Below are 27521 nucleotides of genomic sequence, written 5' to 3'. Positions count from 1 at the left end.
CTATATAGCACCGCTACCGTATAAACATAATCAAATTACCAAATCACCATCGATTACTCAATAAGTACCTTGGTCCATGTTTATACCCCCAACTTGAGTACCGCATAACTTATTCTGTACATTAACTAATAGGTACATACACCAGTACTTACATAGTAAGTATATGGAAATAGGAATGTAAAATAAAGTGCACCATTTTACATAAACATTACACAGGATCTACCAGTTCTTCAAACTTTGTAAGCATTGTTGTGGAGAGCAATTTAGCATTAACAGTCCTACACAAGCAATTGAAAAACAGTCCTTTTTATTAGGTAAGGTTAGGGCTTACCAAGCGTACCGTATATACCAAGTATAGTATGTGTCTTGTTTGTTACCACATAGTAACACATTTTTCCGTAGGTGCTACACATTTACCATGTACATATCACTAGTATGTACAGTAATGTGTCTTATTAGTTACCATATACGGATACTGTAAGGACGTGCCTGATTGTACCCACTTGTCCGTAAGTACTACATATTTACCATGTATGTACATTAGTAAGTACAGTAAAGTATCTAATTAGTTACCATGTACGGGCACTACCTGTAAGTGACTGTTCTTACACACACTTGTCTGTATGTACAAACTAATTACCATGCATGTACGACTGTTAAGTACAACCGTGTTTCTTATTTGTTACCATGTACATACACTTCCGGTAAGTACCTTGTGTTGCCACTCATTTGCCTGTAGGTACAAGATTTTTACCATGTATGTACCAGGAAAGCACACGTACTGTAAAATAAAGTGCTACCGATATTTTTGTGCTGTGCAGTCCTAAACTTTTCTCATAGACATCATTTTCTTTGACTCGTGATACTGAGAAGACAAAGATGTTGCTTTTTGGAAAACACCAAAAGTGATTTACCTCATTCACAATATGTATTTATAACTTCATATTGTTTTACAACGACATTTACGTGATGTGCGCTCCTAAACTTTTCTCAGAGAGACATTTGCTTTGATTCACTATGTGGAGCAGGCAAAGAGGTTACAATTATCAAGGAGACACAATGCTTTTTGTAACATCATATTGACAAATCAAACCATTGTAAACTCCCCAAATTTAAAATGGCAATATAAATCATTGGTTCTTGGTTACTTTGATGTGTCAATTTACTGGGTTTGAGTGCTATTTTTGAATATTCATTTGAAATAACTCTTTTCAGTATACTCAAACAATATATTGAGTGAGTTAATTTTTTAAATTTTTTTTGGTCCCACTTTATATTAGGTGGCCTTAACTAATATGTACTTACGTTTGAATTAATAATTTGGTACAATGCACTTATTGTGTACATACATGTTTTTACATTGTACTTATATTTTTTAAAATACCTATATGTAATTACATCTGTAATTAATTTCTGTAATTACATTTATAATTACACTGTTGACCCATCACTTACACCTTAACCCACTCTTAAACTTACCCACAGCACCAAACCTGTCCCTAACCTTACCCATATCCCTCCTCAATAGCAGCAAACCTGTTTTGTAATACAATATGAACACAATAAGTAATTGTACATATTTTTTGATGCAGGTACATAGTAGTTAAGGCCACCTAATATAAAGTGTGACCTTTTTTTTTAAGTGATTTTGTCACCTCACAAGATATGACACATGACTTACATAAGCTACTTTTAACAAGTTTTTGTGGGTGCTTTTTTTAAGAATGTGTTTTGTGTTCATTAAAAGTGAGTTTATGGGTTTGGAATTACATTTCTGAGTAAATTATTTCTCTAATGTTGTTACAGATAGTTCATGCTGGAATAACTGAACAATCAAAAAGAAATGTTTTTGAGTATAAACTCATCAGTACATTGTCAAGTTGGATGAAAAGAGCTCTTATTAACAATTTTAGGACACATAACAGACAAGGGTAAGCCACATTTCCATATTTAAGATTATTGATTGTCATGCATAACTTTTTGATCATTAATATTTGTTATTTGCCTAATAATAATTAGAAGTCTGGACTCTTTCTTGTAGGGCTGCCCTCGACTAAAGATCTTCTAAAGACTGTTTTTTTGTTGTTGTTGTTGTTGTTGTTGACAAGCCCCCATTTTTAACAATTTAACTACCCCAATAGGTTGATGCTGGAGAAAATGAACAAAGCATCAGGGAACATCTGCGTGTAATGAAGGAGGAAACAGAGAAGCTTAGACCAAACGTAGAGCTCCTCAAAGAAAGGATGGCACTGATAAAATGCTATCGGACAAATTGTGTGTCCAAATATAGCACAGAGGAGACTCTCTCTGAGTTCTTGTGTTTCATACTGGCCAAAATGCTCAGTACAGCAGTATGTTAATTGCCTCCTTATTTAATTGTATGAGTTATGACTATATTTTAATACATGTCTTTCCTCCTTTGCCTTCCTCTTAACATAAGCTCCTTCTGGATCTGTGAGACCACGCCAGTGTTGATGTGGACCAACAAATTCTCACACAGCTCTCTGTAATGACACCCCGAGTCCTTCAAGTTTCGCACTGAAGGAGAAGTTCAGGTGCATGATTGATGACTGTGGCTGACTGAAAAAATTTAATTAAATCAGCACTGCTTAGTTTTTCATTGTACCACTGACCTCTCTGCCTGAGATCATAGCTGTCTTCTTTCCTGCATTTATCTGTCTTACACACAGTAATGGATGTTTAAAAAAAAAGTGTGAAAGCATCCACCATGTTATATTAAACTAGTGAGGTTATTTTGTTTAAAGGCCTACAGTTGGAAGCAGCTATTCTGCTCTTGCCTGCTCTGTTCAAGGAGGACCCAGGGTTGCTGTTTGAAGTTGAGGTGAGCCATGAACAGTTTACTACAGTGTGTGAAACACAATCTAATCATAGCACTAGACTCATTGTACATTTTGTTATTCAGAGGATTTCAATGCAAACATTAGTTTTTTGTTTGTTGGTCTACACAAACTATGCTATCAAACTTAAGAGAAAATTTTGTTCATTTTCAGCTCATGGCCAAAAGTATTTGAGCAGTTGTATGACAGTAGTTAAAATTAATTTAACTCATAAGGTTTGCCTTGCAAATAAATATGAGAAGATGGTTAATGCTATTACCCCCTCTCCCCCAGCAAGATATGTGTATATGTAAACCAGGACTCTCTCTTCTTCAAAAATGTACATATTTCAAGCTTGTTGCATTATTTTGTATGTGTATAAACAATTCCCCGTATATTGTGATTGCTGCTGAAATAAATAATAATTATTGATACAAGGATAGACATGAAACAGTTCTTTTAATTCTTTCAAGTAACTACATCAATTATTCTGATCACTTTAGATTAGGGTCCAATTCTCACTATTAACTAATTATTAACTATGACTTTTGCCTCAATATACTCCTAATTACTACTTAGTAAAATAGTTGTTAAGTTTAAGAATTGGGTAGGATTAAGGATTTAGCATAAGGTCTTGCAGAATAAGACATTAATATGTGCTTTTTAAGTAATAATAAACAGCCAATATCCCAGTAATATTCATGCTAATAACCAACAAATTAATAGTGAGACTTGGACACTAAAGTGTTACCAATATTCTTATTAACTCACCAAAGTATTTAAAGTGAGAAGGGTACATAAAAAGCATGCATTTTAAGGTCAGACTTTAAATTTGGATGTTAAATCCATTATTGTATTATGTATGTATAAATGTTCTACAGTCTATACACAATATTAAGTTCAATTACATAAGAAGTAACTAATTAAATTACAGAAAAAAAGAGTAATCCCTTACTTTACTTTTTCAAGGGAAAAGTAATTAAATTACAGTAATTAATTACTGTTATTAGTTACACCCAACACTGGCTCCTCCATGTAGAGTTTCCTGACCGATATAAAAAACGTTTTGTCTTTGCACAGTGCATTTTTCTGGTATGCAAAGAGCACTGTATTTTGAACAAAGACTTTTTTATAGGAGATTTTTCTTGGAGAACAGGCTTTCATACTTTTTTACTATAAAAGGGTGCTATAAAACAGTTATAGATTATATATTTCATGTCACACTGCAGGATGTCAATTTCCCAAAATTATTTTACATCAACTACCTATTTACAGTCCCAGCAGGACAAATATTAAACCTGAAAAATCAACACAGCTGAGAGTCTCAATTTATCTCGCACACACTAATATAAAACAGTGGGAAGTCTATGTCTTCTTCACCCTCAGTGCATTTGTATTTGATAGTGCTAGTTAGGCATTTTGATTGCTTTGCATGAAAAATTAGACATGATCATGTTTTTTATTTTATTTGATCATCCACCAGGTAAAACTGATTGCTAAGAAAAGTAACACATTTACACACAAAGCCACAAGATTTGAGGTTTAACTGTTATCTCTCCAAAGGTGCAGGTTGAATTACATACAGTTTCAGAAAAAAAGGTACAAAAGCTATCACTGAGACCCTTTCAAAAGTACTAATATGCACCCCTTAGGGGTAAATAAGGAACAAAGGTGTACCTTTTGAAAGGATACCACCCCAGTGACAGCTTTTGTACCTTTTTTCAACAAAAGCGATACTTCTATGAATGTAGCTCATCGTCTGCCAAATCAAATGCATACACACTTACCTGTCTGCTGTCATGTTTGGAGGAGGAACTGCTATTGCTGTGAGATGGAGAGGAGATCTTCTGGGACATAGTGGAACTTTTTTCCTCTGAGCTCATCTCCTGCTCTCAGTGAGAGGGAGAACGTAAAAAGGAGAGGAAGAGGAGGAACTGGAGGAGAGGAAAAGAAGGAGGGGGAACCGACAGCTCAGCAGTTGTGGGTTTCCATTTGCTTGTTCTTCCAAAGCTTGGACACAGTGTTCGAGCCTGTGGACAGATGAAGAGAGACAGAAAGGATTGATCAGGAGATGCATGTGAAAGGCAACCTCAACACGATGTCAGGCTTTCATCTGTACAGGTAATGAACACTACTCGCCCACCACAGGATATCAAATAGCAGAATTATCTGAAAGTATAAAGGCTTGGTCAGCAGGACACACAATCTGAGGGTTGTGCTGAGGAAGGATGTCAGTGTGAATCACTGGACATACTATAGATGTCGTCCCCGAATCATCTCCCACTCTCTCAGCTTCTTCTTATGAAAGTTATGAAAAGTGTGGGAGCTACATTGAACACACACTGACTCTATGAATCTGTGCTTCATTTATAGCAGTAACAGACGTCAGAGATCGCCGCTCTGTAGTAACCGTCCTTCCTTCCCTGTCTCATCTCATCCATGCTGCCTCTGTCTTCCTCTCAGTGTGGTTCTCACATGAATGGAGAACAGAATGCAAATGTCCTCTTGCTTTGTGTCTGGGTTTGTTTGAAGTCATGTGTCACGACAGCACCATATGCATACTCGTGTTACAGCACCAGTGCTGGTTATTAACGCAGGTTACAGGGTGTGGGATACACGTCAGATACACACAAAATGCAAGACATAAATTAACAAAACTGTCACAGTAAGTTTAAATACACCTATGGCTTAAGCAAAAATGCCAATACAGATAATTGCCAAAGTTTGAAATTGATTTTATTGAGACTATAAATTTTTGTGCTTTTTATTTGATTATTCACCAACCTGCAGACTCGTATGTTGCCAAGGCTGATGTATCAACTGATATTTGGTATTTTTAAATTATTGTGTTGGTCGATACATTTTTCTTTTTGCACAGTAAGTGCCCTGTTGGTTACCAGTTTACTTGCTTTTTATTAATGTCTTTAACAGCTTCTTTATTTGTGAAAATATTTTAACAGGATTACAGAAACAAGATATTGCTGAAGTATAAAATACATTTTTTATATTGATTAATTTTTAATTCTAGTTCATTAAATATGGGAAATATTTGCAATATACACAATTGCTATTCAAGTGTTATTTACATATCACACATATCAGCTTTATATTGACCATCGCCCACCAAAAAATCCATGTTGGTCGTTCACTAACAACAACATACAGTATCTCACAAAAGTGAGTACACCCCTCACATTTCGGCAATCATTTTAGTATATCTTTTCAAGGGACAATTCTATAGAAATGAAACTTAGATATATTTTAGAGTAGTCAATGTGCAACTTGTCCATTATTGTCAAAAAAGCTGGCAACAAAAGTGAGTACATCCTAAGTGAAAACATTTACGGAAGTCATTTAACCATGCAAAGCCACATGTCCTATTCATCATGTTCATGTTATGTTGAGTTAATTTTAGAGGACAGTAAATTTGTACTTCTATACAAGCTGCACATTGACTACTCTAAAACATATCCAAGTTTCATTTGTGTAGTATTGTCCCTTGAGAAGACATACAAATTTTTTTTCTGAAATGATAGGGGTGTACTCACTTTGGTGAGATACTGTATTATACATATAGAATAAAATTAGGGGTAACACTATAGAGACCAATTCTTACTATTAACTAGTTGCTTATTATTACCATATTAGTCCTTATAAAGCACATATTCTGCATGACCATATTCTACATCCCTAATCCTACCCAATACCTAAATTAATTTTTATTAATAAGCAGCAAATTAGTAGTTTTATTGAGGTAAAAGTTGTAGTTAATGGTTTGCTAATAGCGAGAATTGGACCTTAAAATAAAGTGACCAAATTATGATTTGCAATAGTGGGTCTTATATAAATGCAAAGCATTTGTTGAATTTTATATTGTGGCTGAGATTTTTTTTTTTTATAGCATGTGTTTTGATGGCATTTTGAAAAGCATATTCCACTATGTCTGTCCCTCACTTTTCTTCATTATGAGCAGTAGCGCAGGTCACAATGTGGGACACGGGAATGCAGCAAGGTTAATTAGATTAGTTTTGCACTCAACAAACCAAACACCCCTTCATTTCCATCGGCCTGTGAAGTGAACGTCAATAGAAACACACATCCTTTCTTGCAAATCTCTCTCTCTCACTCTGTTGTTCACTCTTTCTTCTTTTAGGGAAATTATACTTCAGCTCAAGCTGTCTAAAATTTCTCTTCTCTGGGAGTAGGACACAAGAAATTGTGAAAATGAGCAGTATGTTGACTCTTCAGCTATAATGTGCATCAGCATCATGTGTCAGCTGCACGTCAGCATACTATGATTTAATCACTTCCTGTGAGGATGGAGTAATCTGTGTTTCTTAATTCAGCGGTGTGGTGAATAACCAGCCTCAGTGCTCTTGTGTTCATTTTACCTGACATGCTATGACTCGGATAACTGAAAACCTTCATAGACTAGAAGAACATATGCTGACGTCCTGTCATTGAAACTGTCCTATCATATAACATCCATCTTGCATCCAAAGTGAATAGCCAAGACAGGTTGCCATTTACACATGACATTGCCATGCATTCAAATGGTTCTCCAGTCACAACCTGTGAATTTCATATATTCCATAATATACAGTATGATTTTAGTCAATGTGTCACTACAAGCATGCTGTTGAACCCAGCTTGATTGAATTTTATTCTCACCACAAATTACACAGTTACAGAAAGGGTGTTTGTTAACACTTTATGCCTTTACAAGGTTGTGTTGCGACCTTTAAAGCACAAGGAGAGATTTCTATTGTCATTTTAGGTGGAAAAAACAGCTGGATATTTTCATTTAAGTTTCTCCTTTTATTTAGGATGTTGTTTGTTTCTTTTCATCTCAGATGAGTCGAATCAGTCAGCGTGAAGTCGATTGTTTGAATTGTACGGCAACTTCCTAAACCTCTTACTGAGCAATTGAGGATACAGATACGGCTAATTACGGTCGCAGCAAGTAGCCACTTTAAGTAGCAGTGGTGACTGGTTTGTTCCGGTAAACAGACTCCTGGTTGTGAGTAAACGGCACTCTCCACCGCCGCCTGTCTCACCTCACCCCGCGCCACTTCAGAAGCCAACAGAGAGCAGCTGCCTCCGTGCACCGCCCCTATTATTTATTCATTCATTTTCCACTGATCACACTCAACACACACACATACCCATAAGTAGCAGACATGAAATACTTGGGGGAAGTTGACATATCCTGCATTGTGATATACAGTAATCCACCTAAAATTGTTTAAACTGCATTTTTCTAATTCTTTAAGCACTATGCACACAGCTTTAATAACACAATTTATTTACAATAATTAAAAAATTTAATATTTTAACAGGCATAAAGTTGATTAAAAATGGTAAAAAGTTAGTGCACCTATAAAACTTCCTAGATTTTTTCTTTAAAATTGATATCACAATAAGTATTCCATCATCATCATCATGATCAATGATATACTTTATAGCACCACCACAACAGCAATACATTTGGACAGTTTATTAACACATTTAGAAACTGTTTGTCACAACAACACTGTTGTTGTCACTGTTTGTTAAAAACTATTTTAAAAGCAAAAAGTTTATCAAAAAAAAAAAAAAAGGAGATGTCATCATAACACCTGAAATATTCGCTGTCCTTTATACCCTGTGAAAAATTTGAAATGATCTGGATTACAGCATTGAAAAGGTGTGGTCTGATCTTCAACGAGGTCACAAATTCTGTTTGTTCTTTCACAAACATCATTCTTATTCAGTGTTTTCTTGCACAGCTTTGTACAGTTTTCTGGAGGTCCACTGCTGTTATTATTCATCAGTTCTCTCTCACTCCTTTCAGGATTGCCTGCTGTGTTCTTCACAGGATGCCCGCTTAAGGGACAGAAGACAGCAATCCAGGTCTTTAGCAATGCTTTTGTAGCCTTTTCCAGCTTTGTGCATCATTGTAATGCATTTTTTAAAGGTCCTGCGAAAGCTTTTGAGATTGAGGCATGGTTCACATTAACCAATATTTCTTAAGAAGGACAGATTTGTCAGTAAACAGGCTTTTATTTAAAGAGCAGGGCACCTGTGCGACCCACACTTCCAATCTCATTTCCTTAACTAACTCCAATTATCTTTTGGAGAAGTCAATTATTGTTTTTTTCACTTTTCTAGCCTGCCCTGTCAATGATGACTCAGTCAGTAAAATTTTGAAAAGAGTTATTATTTTAGTCAGATTGTGTTTATCTATAATTGTGACTTAGACAAAGATAAGAGCACATTTAATGAGTCTTCATGAAGTGATTTTGAAAATGTGTGTTGCTGTACATCAGTATTGTATGTTCATATAATTTTCAACCTAAAATCTACATGTTGATCAACAAACATAAATGGACATGTTATGCATTAACTAACCTACACAAACATGCGCACACAAGTATATTAACCATGCAAACAGACACACACACACAATAACCATCTTACAAAAAGACCAGCAGAAGTGCAAACACATGCACAAACGGCATGTAACCCTAGCTTTACGAAGCAGGCTGTTTTTCTGAAGAAAATCTCTCAGCAATGAGTCACATCCTACTGTCATGCGTACAATTGAATACAGCACAGGCTATTTTCCAATATGCCAACACAGACACAGAGACAGAATGCTTTCAGTTGTAAATATAGATGTTGATATCAGTAGATCTGAGCTATTTATGTTTTTCTTTCCGTTTCTTGGGAATCTGATGCTTAAATACTGACTGATCCATAAATAGCACTTTTGTTGTGTATTTGGTTCATGAGTTCACATGTTCATAAGATCCTTTTCAGTGGCAGTTTGCCGTCTGTAATCAAGGGGCTCAAGCTCTTGACTTCAAAGAAATAGTTCAACCAAAAATAAGTATTCTGGCATCATTTACTTTCCCTCATATCATTTCAAACCCATTTAACTTTCTTCCACAAAAAGAGAAATTTTGCTTCTTCATGCAGTTGAACACTATAATAGTATGAGAACAGTAGTCTGTGTGATTTGTAGACTATATTACATGTATTCTGAAGACATTAAATAGCTTTTTGAAGTTGAAAAGTTATTTTGAAATTGAAGTTATTACACACTGATAATCTCTTCCTTCTGAACTGCTGTGACCAGTCAGTGAGTTGTACAGATCAGTCCGACTCATAAAAGAGTCCTTTTCAGACCGAATAGACAGAAGACAGAACAAACCATAAAGCCAACCATTTTTGGGGGCAGTGCTGGATTTTTCTAGAGTATGAATGCAGGCATAAAGACATATTACTGGATGTTTATGTTAAGCTAATGGTAAACAGGTGCTTATGTTGCCTTCACATTAAAAAAATTAAATTTGCAGTGGAAAACTAGAAAACTGGAAGCTGTGGTTGCAAAAATTAAAAAATATATATAGTAGTAATATTTCAGATCTTATAAATGTATGAAGGGGCAAGGGGGGGTTTTTACCCCACACACAAGGTAAAAGACTCACCAGCATGGGGTAAAAGGCACACGGTATTGATACAAATACTTCAGCTAAAATAATGTTTTTTTTTTTTAAATAATATCTAAGTTAATACTTGTTCAAAACAATCACTTTAGCAAAGTTTGTACTATTTTCTGCTTATTTTGAAAAATTTTGTTCAATAAATATACTGTCATTAAAATATGTGATATAAAAAATATATATTAAAATACAGAAACAAAATCATTTCAATAAGTAAAGATTCTGAAAGCATTGAAGGAGATCCAATAATAACCGAATATATATTTACAGTAGTAACAACAAATGATATGATTAATATCCTGTTTTTAAATATGATGGTTTCATTCTAAACATGGTGATTATCTCAAATATGGACACCCAACATAATATATGATATTTACCATCTGAATCTAACCATGTCATGCCAAGAAACTGAAAAGTCAGCCATTTATTAATTACCATGTTAATTACTGTGCGCCTTTAGCCCTCAACAGCAGGGGCGCTTTTTACCCCAAAAACCATACTTTTACATATTCTTTCATTATTTAAAAACCATTGCTTTAATTATCTTAAACAAATCTGAAAATTGTTTAGAAGACCTTTGTCTCAAAATATATGCATTCATTTTAGCGATTTTAATTTGCTACTTAAATTTACAACATTTTAAAAAACATTAAATATTAAATCAAGTAAGCACAGAATCGCGTCAAAGATCAGACAAATATACACGTGTATCATGAAAAGCGAATGTTTTGGAAAGTGCTACGCCACGTTTTTGTGCAATGGTTTAGATGAAAATAATATCAAAGGCACCTTTTACCCCGGGGTACGCTAATGTTACAGTAGTATACTAACCTAATGAAGTACTGTTTTAACAGCATAAGATGTAACATAAAACCCTATTGTACATAACTGATAAGAAGAAACTAAAAAACAGATATTTCAATGAAAAACCATAAAATGTCAAGTGACGCAGGTAATTCTGACTGGTGATATGTGAATCTAGGGTCCTTAAGTCATAGAAGAGACTAGCTAAGGAAATGGGCCACATCATAGCGCTCCAACCCACAGACAGCCGGTTAAAATGAAAGATTCATTAATGCTGTGGGCATTCCAAGACCCTCTCACACTACATCAATTATACACACAGAAATAACAGGCAGATACACAGACTCTTCATTTCATTCTTTAATCAAAACTCTGTCATGGCAGGAAAAGTAACAGCTGTTGGTTAGCACTATTTATGACTCATTCATTATTCATGAGGGGAGCAAGAAAAAGGGAAATGGACCAACAGACTATTTTAACAGAATCACAAGAGCAACTAACTCTGCCTTTGCATTATATATACATATATTCAACACAGAAGAGAGACTCCAGTCCCACGTTTTTAGTTCGGATGTATAGTACTAGTGGGATGTGTGACCTATATACAATGTTGGGAAGGTTATTTTGGAAGGTTACAGATTACAAGTTACCCTATTTAAAATGTAATAATAAGTAGTGTAACTATTTCAATTACTTTATTAAAGTAATGTAACTGATCACATTTGATTACTTTTTGATCACTTTTCTAAATTTCTAATGAATTTTTCAACTGTTAATCATTATGAAACATTTAAAGAAGGTAGGAATGACTCACTGTCATGAAAATTATGCCATAATGCAAAAATCTTGGTAAATCTTTAAAAAGTAATTAAATTAAGTAATTATCAGCTACATGTATCAGCCTAACTTTAAAACTGTATGCTAAGAGAGTGACAACTCCCATAGAACAATACTTCTTATTTATTATTTATAAGCAGACCAAGTGTGACAGAGAAAATGGGCTGCAACACCAAACCCACTAAACACAAACAACAGGGAGCCAAACTTTTTCCTTAAGATTATGCAAAGATGCAGCACAGCAGAAAGACACAGTGACAACCACCTCTGCGGGTCGAGACCCTGCGCTTGTTAGTGCACAAAGACGCTGGTGTGACGTAATACTGGCTAGGTGAGATAGGATGACTGGCAGCTCTCTGTCTGCGGCCCTGTAATTTAATCTCTCTGTCACAGGGTGCAGCGTATTGTATGTTTCTTTTGAAAGTGAGCACGGCACAGACAATGCCAAAAATAACTACCACACAAAGCTCTGACGGAACACGAATGACAGTGGCGGTGCGACAGGCCGGCGGTGGACAGATGAAGTAATATAATGTTCCAGAAGATGAGAGGGTGATGTTAAGGGGTCTCACTAAATGTGGAAAACCCAAATCTCTCTCAAACACAGATAAAAACACCCACACACAAATACACCTTGAATAATTGCTCTACTTTGTTCTAATAAAGGTATATAATTAAACCACAGAACACTTTATTATTGTGAATGTAAGAGGCAGTTTCAGTCATAGACAGAGGTGTAAATGCGCCTCTGTCGTATAGTATAGGTGATTATATAGGCAGTGATCGTACAGGCAGATTATCATTAACCCGCAGCCTCTATCATACTCAAGCGGGATAATCAGGAGGATTTTACAGCGGGCTGAAGTAATTGGCAGTATTACAGGAGCGATGGAGCTTGACTAACGAGGTATACACCTTACAGCAGTAACCTGATGGTGGTTTAGCAGACTGGAGTACATTTGAGGGGGTCATGACACACAGAGCTTGTTAGATGAATGGCTATGGTGAGGATTTGTTCACAACTTGTGCCTGCACAAAGTGTTGGCAAACATATCAAGCAGGCACTTATTCACCTATGGGGATATACTGACATGCTAGAGCTTGAATTTATGACACAGGTCTGCATTTCCCTCAGGAGCAGCTGGTTTAATGAAGGAGATTTAGCCATATTAATGCAACCTCTATGACAACCGATGCAGTTTGGAGACCTCTGGATTAATTTTGTTTTACTAGCATGAGATTAGTGAGGTTTTTGGTTGCCAGATATTTATTTCTCGAGTTCAAAACAACTCAAAAATAGTTACAAATATGTATAACTTTTTGTGAAGTTCTGAAGTTTAACCTAATGTCCTTTAAGTGTCCTAGGTCAATAAAAACTGTGTCAAAAAATAACTCTTTGGCAGAGCATGATTCAGTCATGGACAGTGGTTCCATGCGACTAAATCATGTTATTAGGACACAACTGAATCAAGTTATTTGGACATTTCCAAAGTTCTGGCATGAAACTCTGGATGGCTCAGTCTGATAGGTCTAACTGACATAATGAAATCATTATTCCATGGCACAGCTGATTGTTTCTCTCCTGTATCGCTAGCCAATGAGCACGCTGCTCAACATTCAAATACTTGACTAGTGCTTGCAGCGCACTTCAGAAACCCTCCACCTTCCCCAGCTCCACCTGTATAGATCTGCTATGGGGTGATCATGCATGCTATGGAGGTTATTTCATATGTTATATGGGCAGCAGCAGTATTTCTTACATGCTCACAGCAGCATGTTGTGGATGTATTGGAAGAAGCAAGTCTCTGTACTTGCTCTGCCACAGCAGCAGCAGCAGCAGCAGCGTAGCAGATCTATTCCGCCGAGACCAAACACATTAACATTGTCATGTACATTATGTACCATGCCAATCCCTCCAAGAGTTGTCATGACAGAAATCTACTTTTAGTTGAGTTTACTCAGTTTGCTTTAGTTCACTCTAAATTAAATATTTGAGCAGAGATTCCATCATGTAGAACCACTGTCTATGCAAGTTCAGCCAAAGTGTTATAATAACATACTAGAAAGTTAAATACAATTTCTCTTTACACATCTGATGTTAGAGGTTGGAAGTCTAAAGATTTACATCCCTAGCATTTCCATGGGAGTTGCTTTTCTTATTGAAGCCATTTGAATTCAAGCACACACCATACGTCACTACAAACTTGCCTAAAAAACACCAGCATAACAGAAAGTCTTTTAAAATACCAAAATAACAGAACATTAGACATTAACTGGCTCTTTTATTCAGAAGGCAGGGCTTCTTTCGACATATTGAGCATTGCATTTTTCCCCATTCAAAACTATACGAGTGACACGTGAATGGTGTTTAAATTGTTTAAATAAAGTGAACAGCAACTTTTTTTTTTTTATTGTACAGAAGAGGAAAATATTTTTAAAATATAGTTTAAAACACATGTGCCAAGAAATGTACTCCACTCTTTTGTAACCATGTTGATTTCATATGTTTTTTGAAAAAAACCTTTATATTATTTCTGAAGAAAGAAGTTTCTCAGAGGAAAGCAAAAGGTTTGCAAGAGAATGCAAAAGCCTTGAAATATAATTTCTATTATCACTGCGCCCCTTTAGGGGTACTGTATATATGTTTTAGTAGGAAAAGTATGTATTTACAAATATCATGAATTTGCAACTCTTATTACATTTTCGGGGATTGTACTATATAACATTTAACAACCTGAAGTAACATTGACTTGTCATAAAAATTATGTTTTAAATTATATGAAAGATATTGTAAAAATATCTGATATTTTAAAAGACTTTTTGACCTTGACACACAGTCATAAAGGTCTGCATCACTTCACTGCATCATAGCTGTGCAAGTAGATAAACACTGACACAAAACTTTGCCCTGCAAACTCAACACTTTTGTTGCCCTCAAGCGTGGAGATAAAAAATAAATAAATAAATCAGTTTACAGAAATGGCAGTGAGAGATATCAAGTCAATCTCCCTCACTCGGCGAGATCTGGGCCCAAGACGATGTGGAGGCCTGCTGGGGCTTTAAATAACTCCCTTGATCTGTGTTTTGCATGGGGCTTCAGATTTTTTTAATGCCATGGTTGAGTAACAGTGCAGATTATATTGCAAAACTTAAGCAACATGAGACAACGTCAACGTCTTTTTTTTATTGTGCAAGTACATGTAAATAAATTTTGAGATGACTGTTTATTAACATTGTCAACTTAAACAGTACATTAATAAATTATCTTAAAATAATAAAGAATTCTTTATAGTGAGTCTATATGTTTCAGTATTTGTTGAATTGCCTTGAAATCACTGTATTACAGAAACAATGATTCAACAAGATTCAATCAAAAATCGCAGCATAACACAACATCACAGTAATAAAAATGATAAATTAACATTATGTCATATCAAAATGTACATAAAAGTACACTTTTTTTACTTCATGCATAAATAACATTTATTATTTTATTAATTAGATTTTGGGGTGAAATAAGACCCAAACATGTTTTTGTAAAATTTGCCCTTATATATCATGACATTACAGTAAAATCTGATCTAGTTTGGGACTTCTTGTTGGTATTCCATGTCAACTGATCACACTAATAATCTTCCCCTTTTCTGTAGCTCTCAAGTATCTTCTGCATGTTTTAAATACATTGATGATATTTGAGAGCTCTGCCAGAAGGGAACATTAAAAGTGAATAACCGCTTAAATTTCAGTCTTGTTCCGCATACAGAACTATCATATGGACACACAAGCCATAAGAATTACTAAAAAAAAAAAAAAGACTGTAATACTGGTGTGGAACAACATAACAACATGAAGCTAAGGATGTGCTGACCAAATTTTCACATTTAGTGAACTAAACTTCAACAGTCTAGTCCCTGTAGCATTACAGTTCCTGTTTACAATAGATGTCAGTCTGAAGTCTGGCCTCTGGTGCTACATGTCAAGTAATATTACACTGACTGGATGACTTGAACAAGACCTTGTTTTGAAATCAAACATGGTTTTATTTTGAGAGAAGATAAAACATATATGACTGCACAATGTCACACTATAATTGTGGAGGTATCTGGGTGAATGAACATAAACATAGAGGAATATCGACAGAGACAGAACAGAAATACAGAGCAAGAGAGAGAAGAAAACACACAGAGAAAGAGAATGTAAAACAGAACCAAAAGAAAAAAGACGGAAAATGTAAATGCCCCCAAAAATTGCATGTCACCATTGATGTAAAGCACCGTTTCTTCCATCACAGCTCAGCAAAATATATAAACATATTTTAGCCTAGTTTTGAGCTTCTAAATTGTATGCAATGACAGAGAAAGACTGGTCATTGTAAAATAGTATATTTACAATAATTACAATTTTCAAGTGCATTATCCTCACTGAATGTAAACAAACGAAATGTTCGATTAATGTGACTCTTTTTAACAAATCATTCAAACTGAATCAGTCCAAATCAAACACAAGAGTCATTTATCTGAATGAAAGATTGTGTCAGTCAGACAGCTCACTTCCTCATTAAACTGATATGAATGAAAATGATTCATCATTGCTTTCAAAAAGAACCAGTACAACAGTAAAAAGTTTGTGAGCTTTAAATCTAATTTCTAGTCTAATCACTGATTAGCTATTTATATGAAGTCAATACAGTTATTCATATGGAGCTTTATACAATACAGACTATTAAACAAAAAACAATGTAAAATTCATCAGCTATGAAATTAATTCAGCTCAATTTAGTTCAGTGTTGTTTCAGCTCAGTTTACTAGCATCAGTTAGTGTCATTATTATCACAATTTTCTGGAGCAGGGAACGAGGAGACAAGGAATTCTTACAATCGAACAAGACCGGACGTTAAAGACAGGGAAACACAGGGCTTATAAACAGGGAGAAAACTAGATAATTAATCAAACACAGCTGGAGACTAATAAACTAATGATGAGAACAGGAAACGAGAAAAACCAATGAAGGACATGGAAACACTGGGAGCACGTGGAAACACAAGACACAGGGACAAAAGTCTGACAATTATCCAGCTAAATTCAGTTCAATCTTTATTCTCATCTGAATAATTGATAATATAACTAAATATAATTGTCTCTTAAACCCAAGATGACAACATCTAGTTAAAGCGTTTTAGATTTTAGTCCTAATAAATAACAAACTGCAATTAAAATAGTGTTTTTTAAATAAATGTACATTTTTACTAGGGTTGTTCCGATTCCGATACTAGTATCGGAAATTCCACCGATACCACAAAAATTCTGGCATCGGTATCGGCGAGTACTTGAACCCATGTACCGATCCGATATCATTCTTAAACAAGACCTATAGTTATGCGCGCTAGCTTTGCTTAACGCTGCGAAACGGAAATCAATTCTTCTTCGCTGCTCAGAATGCAAACACAGGAAGTTGTGCACAAGCAACCACTATTTAGAGCAGCAAAGAATAAATACAAACGAGAAGCCGAATATTCACCAGAAGAGACGGACAGCAGCTCGTAAGTGTTGCGATACTTAGTCATAGATCTGTTGTTTAAATTATTTACTTGCTGTTGGGAAGGAATACTTTCGTTTCCCTTCTATTTCTATTCTGCATTTTCGTTGAGGTTTCGTTGTTTGATTGCACTTTCTGTTAATTATAATAATTTGCACCTCGGCTAAGAAGGAACCTGGATCATTTTCAGTGCTCCTTGCAAGCGAAGTGTTAGTTTCGTCTTGAGTTATTTGCACAAGGCTATTGGCTGGGCCAATCAGAAGCCGGCCACAGCGACTGTAAAAGTATTTAAACTGCCTGTTCGCTATTACAAGTCGGGAGAAGCCGAATATTCACCAGAGAAGACGGACAGCAGCTCGTAAGTGTTGCGATACTTAGTCATAGATCTGTTGTTTAAATTATTTACTTGCTGTTGGGAAGGAATACTTTCGTTTCCCTTCTATTTCTATTCTGCATTTTCGTTGAGGTTTCGTTGTTTGATTGCACTTTCTGTTAATTATAATAATTTGCACCTCGGCTAAGAAGGAACCTGGATCATTTTCAGTGCTCCTTGCAAGCGAAGTGTTAGTTTCGTCTTGAGTTATTTGCACAAGGCTATTGGCTGGGCCAATCAGAAGCCGGCCACAGCTGTTTTCACGGTAGTGTGTTAGGCTGTATTTATCAGAGGTCCGAGCGCTGACGCGGAAGCATCAGCGAAGCGTTCAGCCTCCTCGTGTGAAGACCGACGAGGGTAAAGACCATCGACTTTTCCTGCGCGACTTTAACCGAGCAACGACACCGAGCGACACACTTAAGTATCTTTTCTTTTTTCCCCCTTCCCTTACACACTCTCCGTTTCCATCCTCTTTCCTGCCACCTCTATCATGTGTTTCCAAACTATTCCGGTTCTCTCTCAACCACGCTCTAACGTCCCACGCAGACGGCAACGTAATCCTGCTAACCTGCGCCTTATCTCTACCTCCTTCACTACACCTCTTTCCTTCTCTGTGGGTCTCTGAATTGTCAGTCAGCTGTCAACAAAGCTGACTTCATTTCTGCTTTTTCTTTAAAATCCACGCTCAGCATCTTGGGCTTGACTGAGACCTGGATTCGTCCAGAAGACTCAGCAACCCCAGCTGCTCTCTACTAATCTCTCTTTCTCTCACACCCCCGGCAAGTTGGCCGGGTGGAGGCACTGGTCTGCTCATTTCTAACAATTGGAAATACTCAACCCGCTCTTCCCTATGCAATTACAACTCATTTGAATCTCATGCCATTACTGTATCAGCTCGATAAAACTCCAGATCGTGGTCATTTACCGTCCCCTAGCCAAATTCTAGCCACCTTCCTAGAGGAGCTGGACGGGCTGCTGTCCTCTTCGTGGAGGATGGCACTCCACTCCTAGTCTTTGGTGATTTCAACATTCACCTAGACAAGCCTTATGCTACAGACTTCCATGCACTCCTAGCTTCGCTTGATCTCAAACGCCTTACCACTACTAGCACGCACAAATCAGGCAACCAACTTGACTTAATTTACACACGCAATTGTACTGCAGATAACATTCTGGTACAACCGCTACATACTGGACCATTTCTTCATTACATTTACATTACACTTTGCTTCTCCTGTGCCACCAACCCCTACCAGTTACTTTTAGACGAAACCTGCGCTCCCTTTCTCCTTCCCATCTCTCCTCTGTAGTATCCTCCTCTCTTCCTTCACCCACCCATTTCTCATCTCTGGATGTAAACGCAGCTACTGAGACTTTATGCTCTACCTTAACCTCTTGTCTAGACGACATTTGTCCTCTCTCCTCTAGGCCCGCACGGGCTGCTCCTTCCAACCCCTGGTTATCCGAGGTTCTTCGTGAACATCGGACTACACTCAGAGCGGCAGAGAGAAAATGGCGCAAATCAAACGATCTGTCGGACCTCAGTAGGTACCAGTCTATGCTCACATCCTTCTCTGCTAAAGTCCACACTGCCAAATCCTCACATTTCCGCAACAAGATCGACAGCGCTCCAGACATGCGTAATCTCTTCAGAACATTTAATTCCTCCTCTGTCCCCTCCACCTCCTCCCTCCACCTCTATTACAGCTGATGATTTTGCCACTTTCTTTACAGACAAAACTAGATCAATCAGTGGTCAGTTTTCACCTCCACGCACACAGGACCCTCACCCTACCACATCCACTGCTAAAACTCCCATCTTTTCTTTCTGTCCACTCACTGAAGCTGAAGTATCCAAGCTTCTCCTCTCCAACCATCCTACAACATGTCCTCTTGACCCAATCCCCTCACACCTTCTCCAAGCAATCTCACCCACACTCTTACCTGCACTCACACACATCATCAACACATCCCTACTCACAGGTAACTTCCCATTGCGTTCAAGCAGGCTCGGGTAACCCCACTGCTCAAAAACCTACATTAAACACTTCTCTTATAGAAAACTACAGACCTGTCTCTCCTTCCGCTCATAGCGAAAACACTTGAACGAGTTGTCTTCAACCAAGTCTCACTGTTTCTTTCACAGAACGACAAACTGGATGCTAAACAGTCAGGTTTCAGGAGGGGCCATTCAACTGAGACTGCGCTTCTCGGTCACTGAAGCCCTGCGACTGCAAAAGCCCATTCCAAATCATCAGTCCTCATTCTGCTGGACCTATCTGCCGCTTTTGACACTGTCAATCATCAGATACTCCTGTCCACCCTCTCATCACTGGGCATCTCTGGCATTCCACTTCGCTGGTTTGAATCCTATCTCACTGGTAGGTCTTTCAGGGTGGCCTGGGAGGTGAGGTATCCAAAGCACATACACTGGTCACTGGGGTTCCTCAGGGATCAGTTCTTGGACCCTCCTCTTCTCCACATACACAACATCACTGGGTCCCATCATACAGGCACATGGATTCTCATACCATTGCTACGCTGATGACACACAGCTCTACCTCTCTTTTCAACCAGATGATCCAACGGTAGCTGCAAGGATCTCAGGTTGCCTGGCGGACATCTCGGCATGGATGAAAGAACATCACCTGCAGCTCAACCTGGCAAAGACTGAGCTTCTTGTCCTCCCTGCCACTCCGACTCTACAGCATGACTTCACGATCCAGTTAGGTTCATCAACAATAACCCCATCAACTTCGGTCAGAAATCTTGGTGTAATCTTTGATGATCAGCTGACCTTCAAAGACCACATTACAAAACTGCTCGATCTTGCAGGTTTGCACTATATAACATCAGAAAGATCAGGCCCTTTCTGACAGAGCATGCTGCACAACTTCTTGTCCAGGCCCTTGTCATTTCTAGGCTGGACTATTGCAATGCTCTTCTGGCTGGACTTCCGTCTAATACAGTCAAACCTCTACAAATGATTCAGAATGCAGCGGCACGACTGGTCTTCAACGAGCCCAAAAGAGCCCATGTTACACCTCTCTTTATCTCCCTGCACTGGCTACCAATCACGGCTCGCATCAAGTTCAAGACACTGATGCTTGCATATAGAACAACCACTGGCTCAGCACCCGTTTACTTGCACTCTCTATTAACAAACTACATCCCTCCAGAAATCTGAGATCTGCTAGTGAGCGGCCTCGTGATACCATCACAGAGGCGCAAAATCACTCTCTAGATCATTCTCATTCACCATTCCTGGCTGGTGGAACGATCTTCCCACCTCTATCCGGAATGCTGGATCCCTGTCAATCTTCAAGCAACAACTGAAAACTCATCTCTTTCGACAGCACTTGACTTCATCCTAAACTTAAAAAAAAAAAAAAAAAAATTATCTTTACTTATTCCTTCCTTTGGTAGTTTGTATTTATTTGAACAATGCCTGAGACTTGGTGTTGCAAGCACTTCGTATGTCTGATTGCCTCTTCAAGATTAATCGCTCTATGTATTCCCCAATTGTAAGTCGCTTTGGATAAAAGCGTCTGCTAAATGACTAAATGTAAAATGTAAATGTAAATGGTAGCACATTGCCAGTAAATCACTCGCATATGCCACTAAATCTTCACCCTGGGCGACTAAATAGTGTATAATATTAGCCACTGGCTAATAAATGCTCAGATTATACTCGCCAGTGTGTGAGTTGGAGGCTATGTATAAGTTTAGCACAGATATATTTTGACTCGCTGAACACTCTGACTGAGCGCTTCAGAGTTTCTCTCTCCGTCAAGCGATCTGGGCTATTTTTCAATGCATCTGAATGAATGCGCAGCGCACCTGTATTTGACGTACCGTAAGCTCTAGTGTGAAGTGCACGACTCTCCGTCGCTTTGCTTTTTTCCTCACACGCAAAGAGAGAGAGAGAGTCTTACATGTAGCGCGTCAATTCTGCTTGGTATGTAAACGATAATCTTTGTTGTATTTTCCTGTAAGAATAACGGAGTTCCTTTTGAATTCTTCAACTTTTAAGAACTGCCGGGTTCTCCGGTAGTAGGCGTGGCTAATGCGCAAGCGACAATCTCATTGGCTGGCGCTCACCTATAATCGTCCCTGGTTTGATTTCAGCAAATCAGTTCAAGCGAACGCAGACAACGTGATTAATATTCATGAATCCAGCAGCTCGTTAATCCTTAGTGCGTTTTATATTGTTCTTAGTAGAATTCATTGTATGATTATTATCTTATCAGTATTATTGATAGTTTCCCCCCCATTTTTTAGAGAAACACTGAATGACCAAAAAAGCACCACCACCAGTTCAGTTAAAATGACTGTATTCATGGTTACCAAGTTTTAATTCTAATTGCTAAAGTTATATCATTAAATAATACTCGATTATCATAATACATTTATAATGCTTGACTGACTGATGTTAAGAGTGTACTTTTAGATATTTAAATAGATGTGCCATTTTCCAAACATTATATATTATATTTTTTTGTTTACTCGCCAGATTATCTATCTATCTCTATCTATGGTGAAGCACACCATAAAATAATTGTATCTCTTCATACAGGTCTAGTAGTACATACAGCTGTATAACCAGATACACACCCAGGTATCAGATCAGTACTCGGTATCGGCCGATACCCTGAGCCTAGGTATCGGAATCGGTATCGGGAAGGAAAAAAGGGTATCGGAACATCTCTAATTTTTACAAATGCAAAACACACAAAATATGATTGAAAAAAATATTGTTGTTAAACCCATATTCTTGAAGGGGTGGTACCGCCACTACAAATCCAAAATCCTGAAGGAAACACTGCCGTAAAGAAATCTATACAGCTCATTGTCTTTTAATGTGTTTCCAATAGATTAAGTCAGGAAATCCCTACTTACTCCATTGAGAAAGCCCTGCCCAAAGAGGCTTATGCACACTATGCCACCTCCGCTTAGCAGCCCTGAGTCAAGCCCGTAGGCAAAGCCTCAACTAATCAGCTGGTGGGCCTGAATTATGCAGCAGATCCTGAAGACACTCGAAAACAAAGTGCTTCATGGTAAATGCATTTCTCTCTGATTTGCGATGAATTTGCTTGCCATGAGCGGCTCATAGAGGTTTTATTGATACTTGTGAGAACTGAGGTATCAGAGGCATGAATGACTCATAGTGTTGTGCAAGAAACATGGGAGCATCTCCTTCGGAAGTGCGTTATTGGTGTGATGTTTATCTCTGTCTTAACAGCGTTCTTCACACCAACAGATCCAGACTAAGGGGTGAAATCTTGTCGTTATCACAGCTGTAATTGAGAACTCAATGATCAAGCATTAAAAAACAGTAATTGTGTGGCTTAAAGCGACAGTTCACACCCTGCACAAAAGAACATTGATGAACGCAGAAAACTGCATGTTGCCGCAGGAGGTTCTGATAAATTTGCATTCACTCTGCATGTAGGTGTATAAGAGGCCCAACTCCTGCTGCAGAAAATATCCCCCAAACCATGACACTTCTTCCTCCACTTTTCACTGACATCTTTACACACTTGGGCTTCAATCTTTCCCCAGTTTGTCAGCAAACATAATGTTTCCCATCGGACACAAATAAATTAAACTTGCTTTCATCACTGAAGTGAACTTTGGACCAGTTCTCCACTTTCTCCACACAACATGCTGCTCAGCTAAGGTTAGTCTAGCCTTTTGATTCTTTGTGCTGATGAGAGCTTTGGTCACTGCAGAGCGGTCTTTCAGTCCGAATTTTCTTAAAGGGTTCATATGATGCGATTTCAAGTTTTCCTTTCTCTTTGGAGTGTTACAAGCTGTTTGTGCAGAGATAAGATCCCTGAAGTTGCAAAGACTAAAGTCTCAAAACCAAAGAGATATTCTTTATTCTCCCACGTCTATGTCATGGAGATTTGCAAAATATGGTTTGTTATGATCGGACAATATTTGGCCGAGATACAACTATTTGAAAATCTGGAATCTGAGGGTGCAAAAAATCCAAATATTGAGAAAATCGCCTTTAAAGTTGTCCAAATGAATGCTTAGCAATGCATATTACTAATCAAAAATGACGTTTTTATATATTTACAGTAGTAAATTTACAAAATATCTTCATGGAATATGATCTTTACTTAATATACTAATGATTTTTGGCATAAAAGAAAAAACTATAATTTTGACCCATACAATGTATTTTTTGCTATTGCTACAAATATACCCCAGCGACTTAAGACTGGTTTTGTGGTCCAGGGTCACATATAAACATTCACCGCGCTACACATGCAGTTTGCTGACAATTCTGGAATTTCAGTTAAATACTGTACATGCTTATTTCACTGCTTACAAAATATACTCTATGCTTCAAATGACTGTTCATATCTTGCCTATAAATACACTACTTTAGCGACAAGACAAAAGAATGTAGTTATTGTGAGAACAGCATTGACAGCAGCAATGGTTTTCCCCTCCACCATGTTTACAGTTTATAACTCGGAAACTCTGGTATCAAATTTTTTTTCGAATTTCCCAGTAGTAAATACGACTTGAGAGGCCGTTCACGTCCAATTTACGATTAGGAAACTCGTATTTACGATAATTTCGATAGCACGTGAAGGCAGCATAAATTACGTACATTTTTATTTTGGGTGAATTATTCAATTTTTTATCCTTCAGAGCATTCAGGGACGAACAAAAAGTGCAAAGTGCAAAATGTCCCTTGTCAACTCAAAGTATTTAAGCAGTTAAAATGAACCAAAACACCCACATTATTGATGACATTGTTCTTTTTTTAACCACAAAGTGGAAAATCCCAGCACACAACTTTTTCATCAAAGATTTTCATCTTTGCGGTTAAAACAAGAACAATGCTGCCAAGGACATTCTGTGCTTAGTGACTTCTTTTTGTGTGAATATTTTCACCTTCATTTACATTTATTAATTTATTTACTGTTTAAGAGAATAATTCCCAAAAAGTGAAATTATTTGCACGCTATGAACATAAAATGCCCCTTTTCTTACCTAAAGAAGATTGAATAAAATTGCCCCAAAACATTCACCACTAGGTATGTTGGTATTTTCATCTCTGCGGTTTATAAAAAATGAACAAGAACAATGATCCCAATGACGTTCACCATTTTTCTAGCTTCTTCAGGACAGATAATCATCTTTCTAGGATCTGTTAGGACTCTAATAACAGTTTAATGGTTAGAATCAGTAATATCTCTTATTAAGGCTATTCTGGGATATTGAGCTGAAGGCTTCATTTCAAAGTAACTTTCAGAAGCAGAGGTTTCTTTTTTTTTGAGTAAGTTTTTCAGAGGATGTTCAATCTCAGTTGGACATCTGCCTTCATTAACTTTCACTCTGGCAGCACAAGATGTCTGCTCCAGGTTACTGTCCAACATAAAAAATTCAGCTGGTGTGTTGATCTGAACCATAACAAACTCCAATCTGCACTTCCATATGCATTTACATTTAAATTCAAATATGTAGGTAAAATGCAAATGTTTACAATAGCTTTTGTGTTGGTGCATTCTTGAGTTTGAAGGTAAAAACAAAGCAAATCTAAGCAAGCATCTGTCATTACAGAACAGAATAAGTTAGCATTCTTTACAAATACAAGATAACACAGTAAATTACATTTTACAATTACAGTAAAAATAAATTTGTTTGTTCAATACAATAGCGTCTAAAAGTCTGAGAATTCAAAATGTAATTTAACCTGGAAATGACAGAATGTTTTAAGATTTTGAAACATTTTAAATATTGTAATGAATAAATTAATAAGAAATATTTAATATTCTCAATATATAATCTAATTAAAAAATCAAATAATTTGTACAAAAGGTCAGACGTTCTTTCACTAGAGCACAAAATGCTCTTCGGATCAATCTAAGTCATCCTGGAGAACACGATCATCAGATTCTACACAAAATTTATGCAGTTAAATTTATGCAGCTCGTGTGCTGCTGTCATAGACTTTCTTAATTGATTTCATCTTTCACTCAAATTGTTCTGCCGGTAATTCAATTTGTAATGACAACAAAGATGTGGCACTGGAAAAATGTAAAACAGACACATTTTTGCTTCAAGTTTCAGACTTTCCTGGTAAACTGGTGCTGCAAACAATAAGCAGTCATTTGCTATTAATTCGTATAAAGGTTACATTTTAAAAAATTTATTTTAATATTGCATTGTAAACCACTATTTAAGGACAAGTGCGCACTCAACTAGAGCTGGAGCGCAGGCGCTACGTCTGGCTAATTTACCATTATGATAAATTACTCAGCATGTCTCTCAGCAGCTCTACTGAAATCAGTGTGGTGTCCTGTTGGTCTGTTCCATCTGTCTCCTTGAGAAGAACACTAACCTGTCCTATTTCAGACACACTAGTTGATTTACAAACACATTAAGAAGACCAAACATGCTGTGTGGGTTTTTAGTCAAGCTGAAATGCTCAAATTGTGTGTGGTTTGCAGTATAACCTAAATATTGTTTTATGGTACAATAATTACTGTTATTTTTATGTAAATTTGACCATTTTATATATATATATATATATATATATATATATATATATATATATATATATATATATATATTACATAACCATGTTCCAATTCATATTTCTGATAATCAAGTGAATTGCTGTAAATACTTTCCAAATGAAAGGTTAATTGGAACTTGATGGACACAGACTAAACCAAACCAAAGATAGGCTTATTCATAATAAACAAATGTAAGTCATTCAAGGCATCCAGTTTCACATTATGTAACAGTATTATTATTACTTTTATTTAATTGTTTACATTTAATAAAAGTACATTTAATGAAGCCTATTAAGTAAAATCTGGTACTTAGTAGTCTGTTACTTATATGTTAATGTGTTTATTTCATCCACACACAATGCTTTTTGAGAAGCCTTAAATGCACATTGCAACATGATGAATCATCACAATATCATAAACGGATTGTGATTGAAGTGCGTGAAATATGATGAACACTCCATATTCAGAGGCATGGAAGTGGCTCTAGGTCTCAGAGTTAGTGCTTTTTGAGAGCACCTGCTTATTTATTAATAAAGTGTAACCTGAATGCACAAATAAATAAATCAATGTACAGTCCTGAAGTATCGATACAGCATCATGACTCATGAGTAAAAATATTGCAATTTGTACAGCCATACAAATAAAACACCTAATGGAAACTTTCACAAATGTGCTGAAAAACTTTGAAACATTTTGACAGAAAACAATGTAGATATTAATGCCTCAAAGCAGTTGTGTGTTGCTCAGCAATTATGAACAAACTGCATTTACATTGGACAGTTGAAATTTCAGCCATTAGAATTAACAAAGCTGTCTACATTGAAAGTGCGACACTGAAGTGTATTCAAGCCTGATTTCTCCCTCCAGCATGAGACTGCACAGATGTGCTGTTTTCCTCATGAGATGCTGTAGAGCTCCATCTGAGCGCCTGCCAAACCGTGGTGCTTCAGCCTCCAAGAGCCAGTGACAGCCAAACGGAGCGCGCTCACATTTACAAATGTACTGCCATTAGTCTTGGCGCTCAATGTAGAATACTGTAAAGCAGCTCTTTAGTGAACTGTGAAGATAACTCCTAGTTTTTCAGATGGTGTGCAAGTAGACA

At 37.0% G+C, this 27521-nt stretch overlaps 1 protein-coding gene and 1 pseudogene across 4 annotated transcripts in view; one reads left to right on the top strand and one right to left on the bottom strand.

The window, feature by feature from the left end:
• Window positions 1-27521, bottom strand: part of osbpl3b (oxysterol binding protein-like 3b) — a 74281-nt gene that overhangs the window by 36479 nt on the left and 10281 nt on the right. For all 4 annotated transcript variants that reach the window (XM_058746510.1, XM_058746511.1, XM_058746507.1 and 1 more), the window contains exon 2: window positions 4625-4867. In XM_058746510.1, coding sequence (XP_058602493.1) covers window positions 4625-4720 — 96 coding nt within the window. In that variant the 5' untranslated portion in view covers window positions 4721-4867. The remainder of the gene's footprint in view (window positions 1-4624; window positions 4868-27521) is intronic.
• LOC131521603 (uncharacterized) lies at window positions 20155-21030 on the top strand (annotated as a pseudogene).

Source organism: Onychostoma macrolepis, chromosome 16, assembly GCF_012432095.1.
Source record: "Onychostoma macrolepis isolate SWU-2019 chromosome 16, ASM1243209v1, whole genome shotgun sequence".
Classification (NCBI taxonomy): Eukaryota; Metazoa; Chordata; class Actinopteri; order Cypriniformes; family Cyprinidae; genus Onychostoma; species Onychostoma macrolepis.
This window is presented reverse-complemented; position numbering and strand designations above follow the sequence as displayed.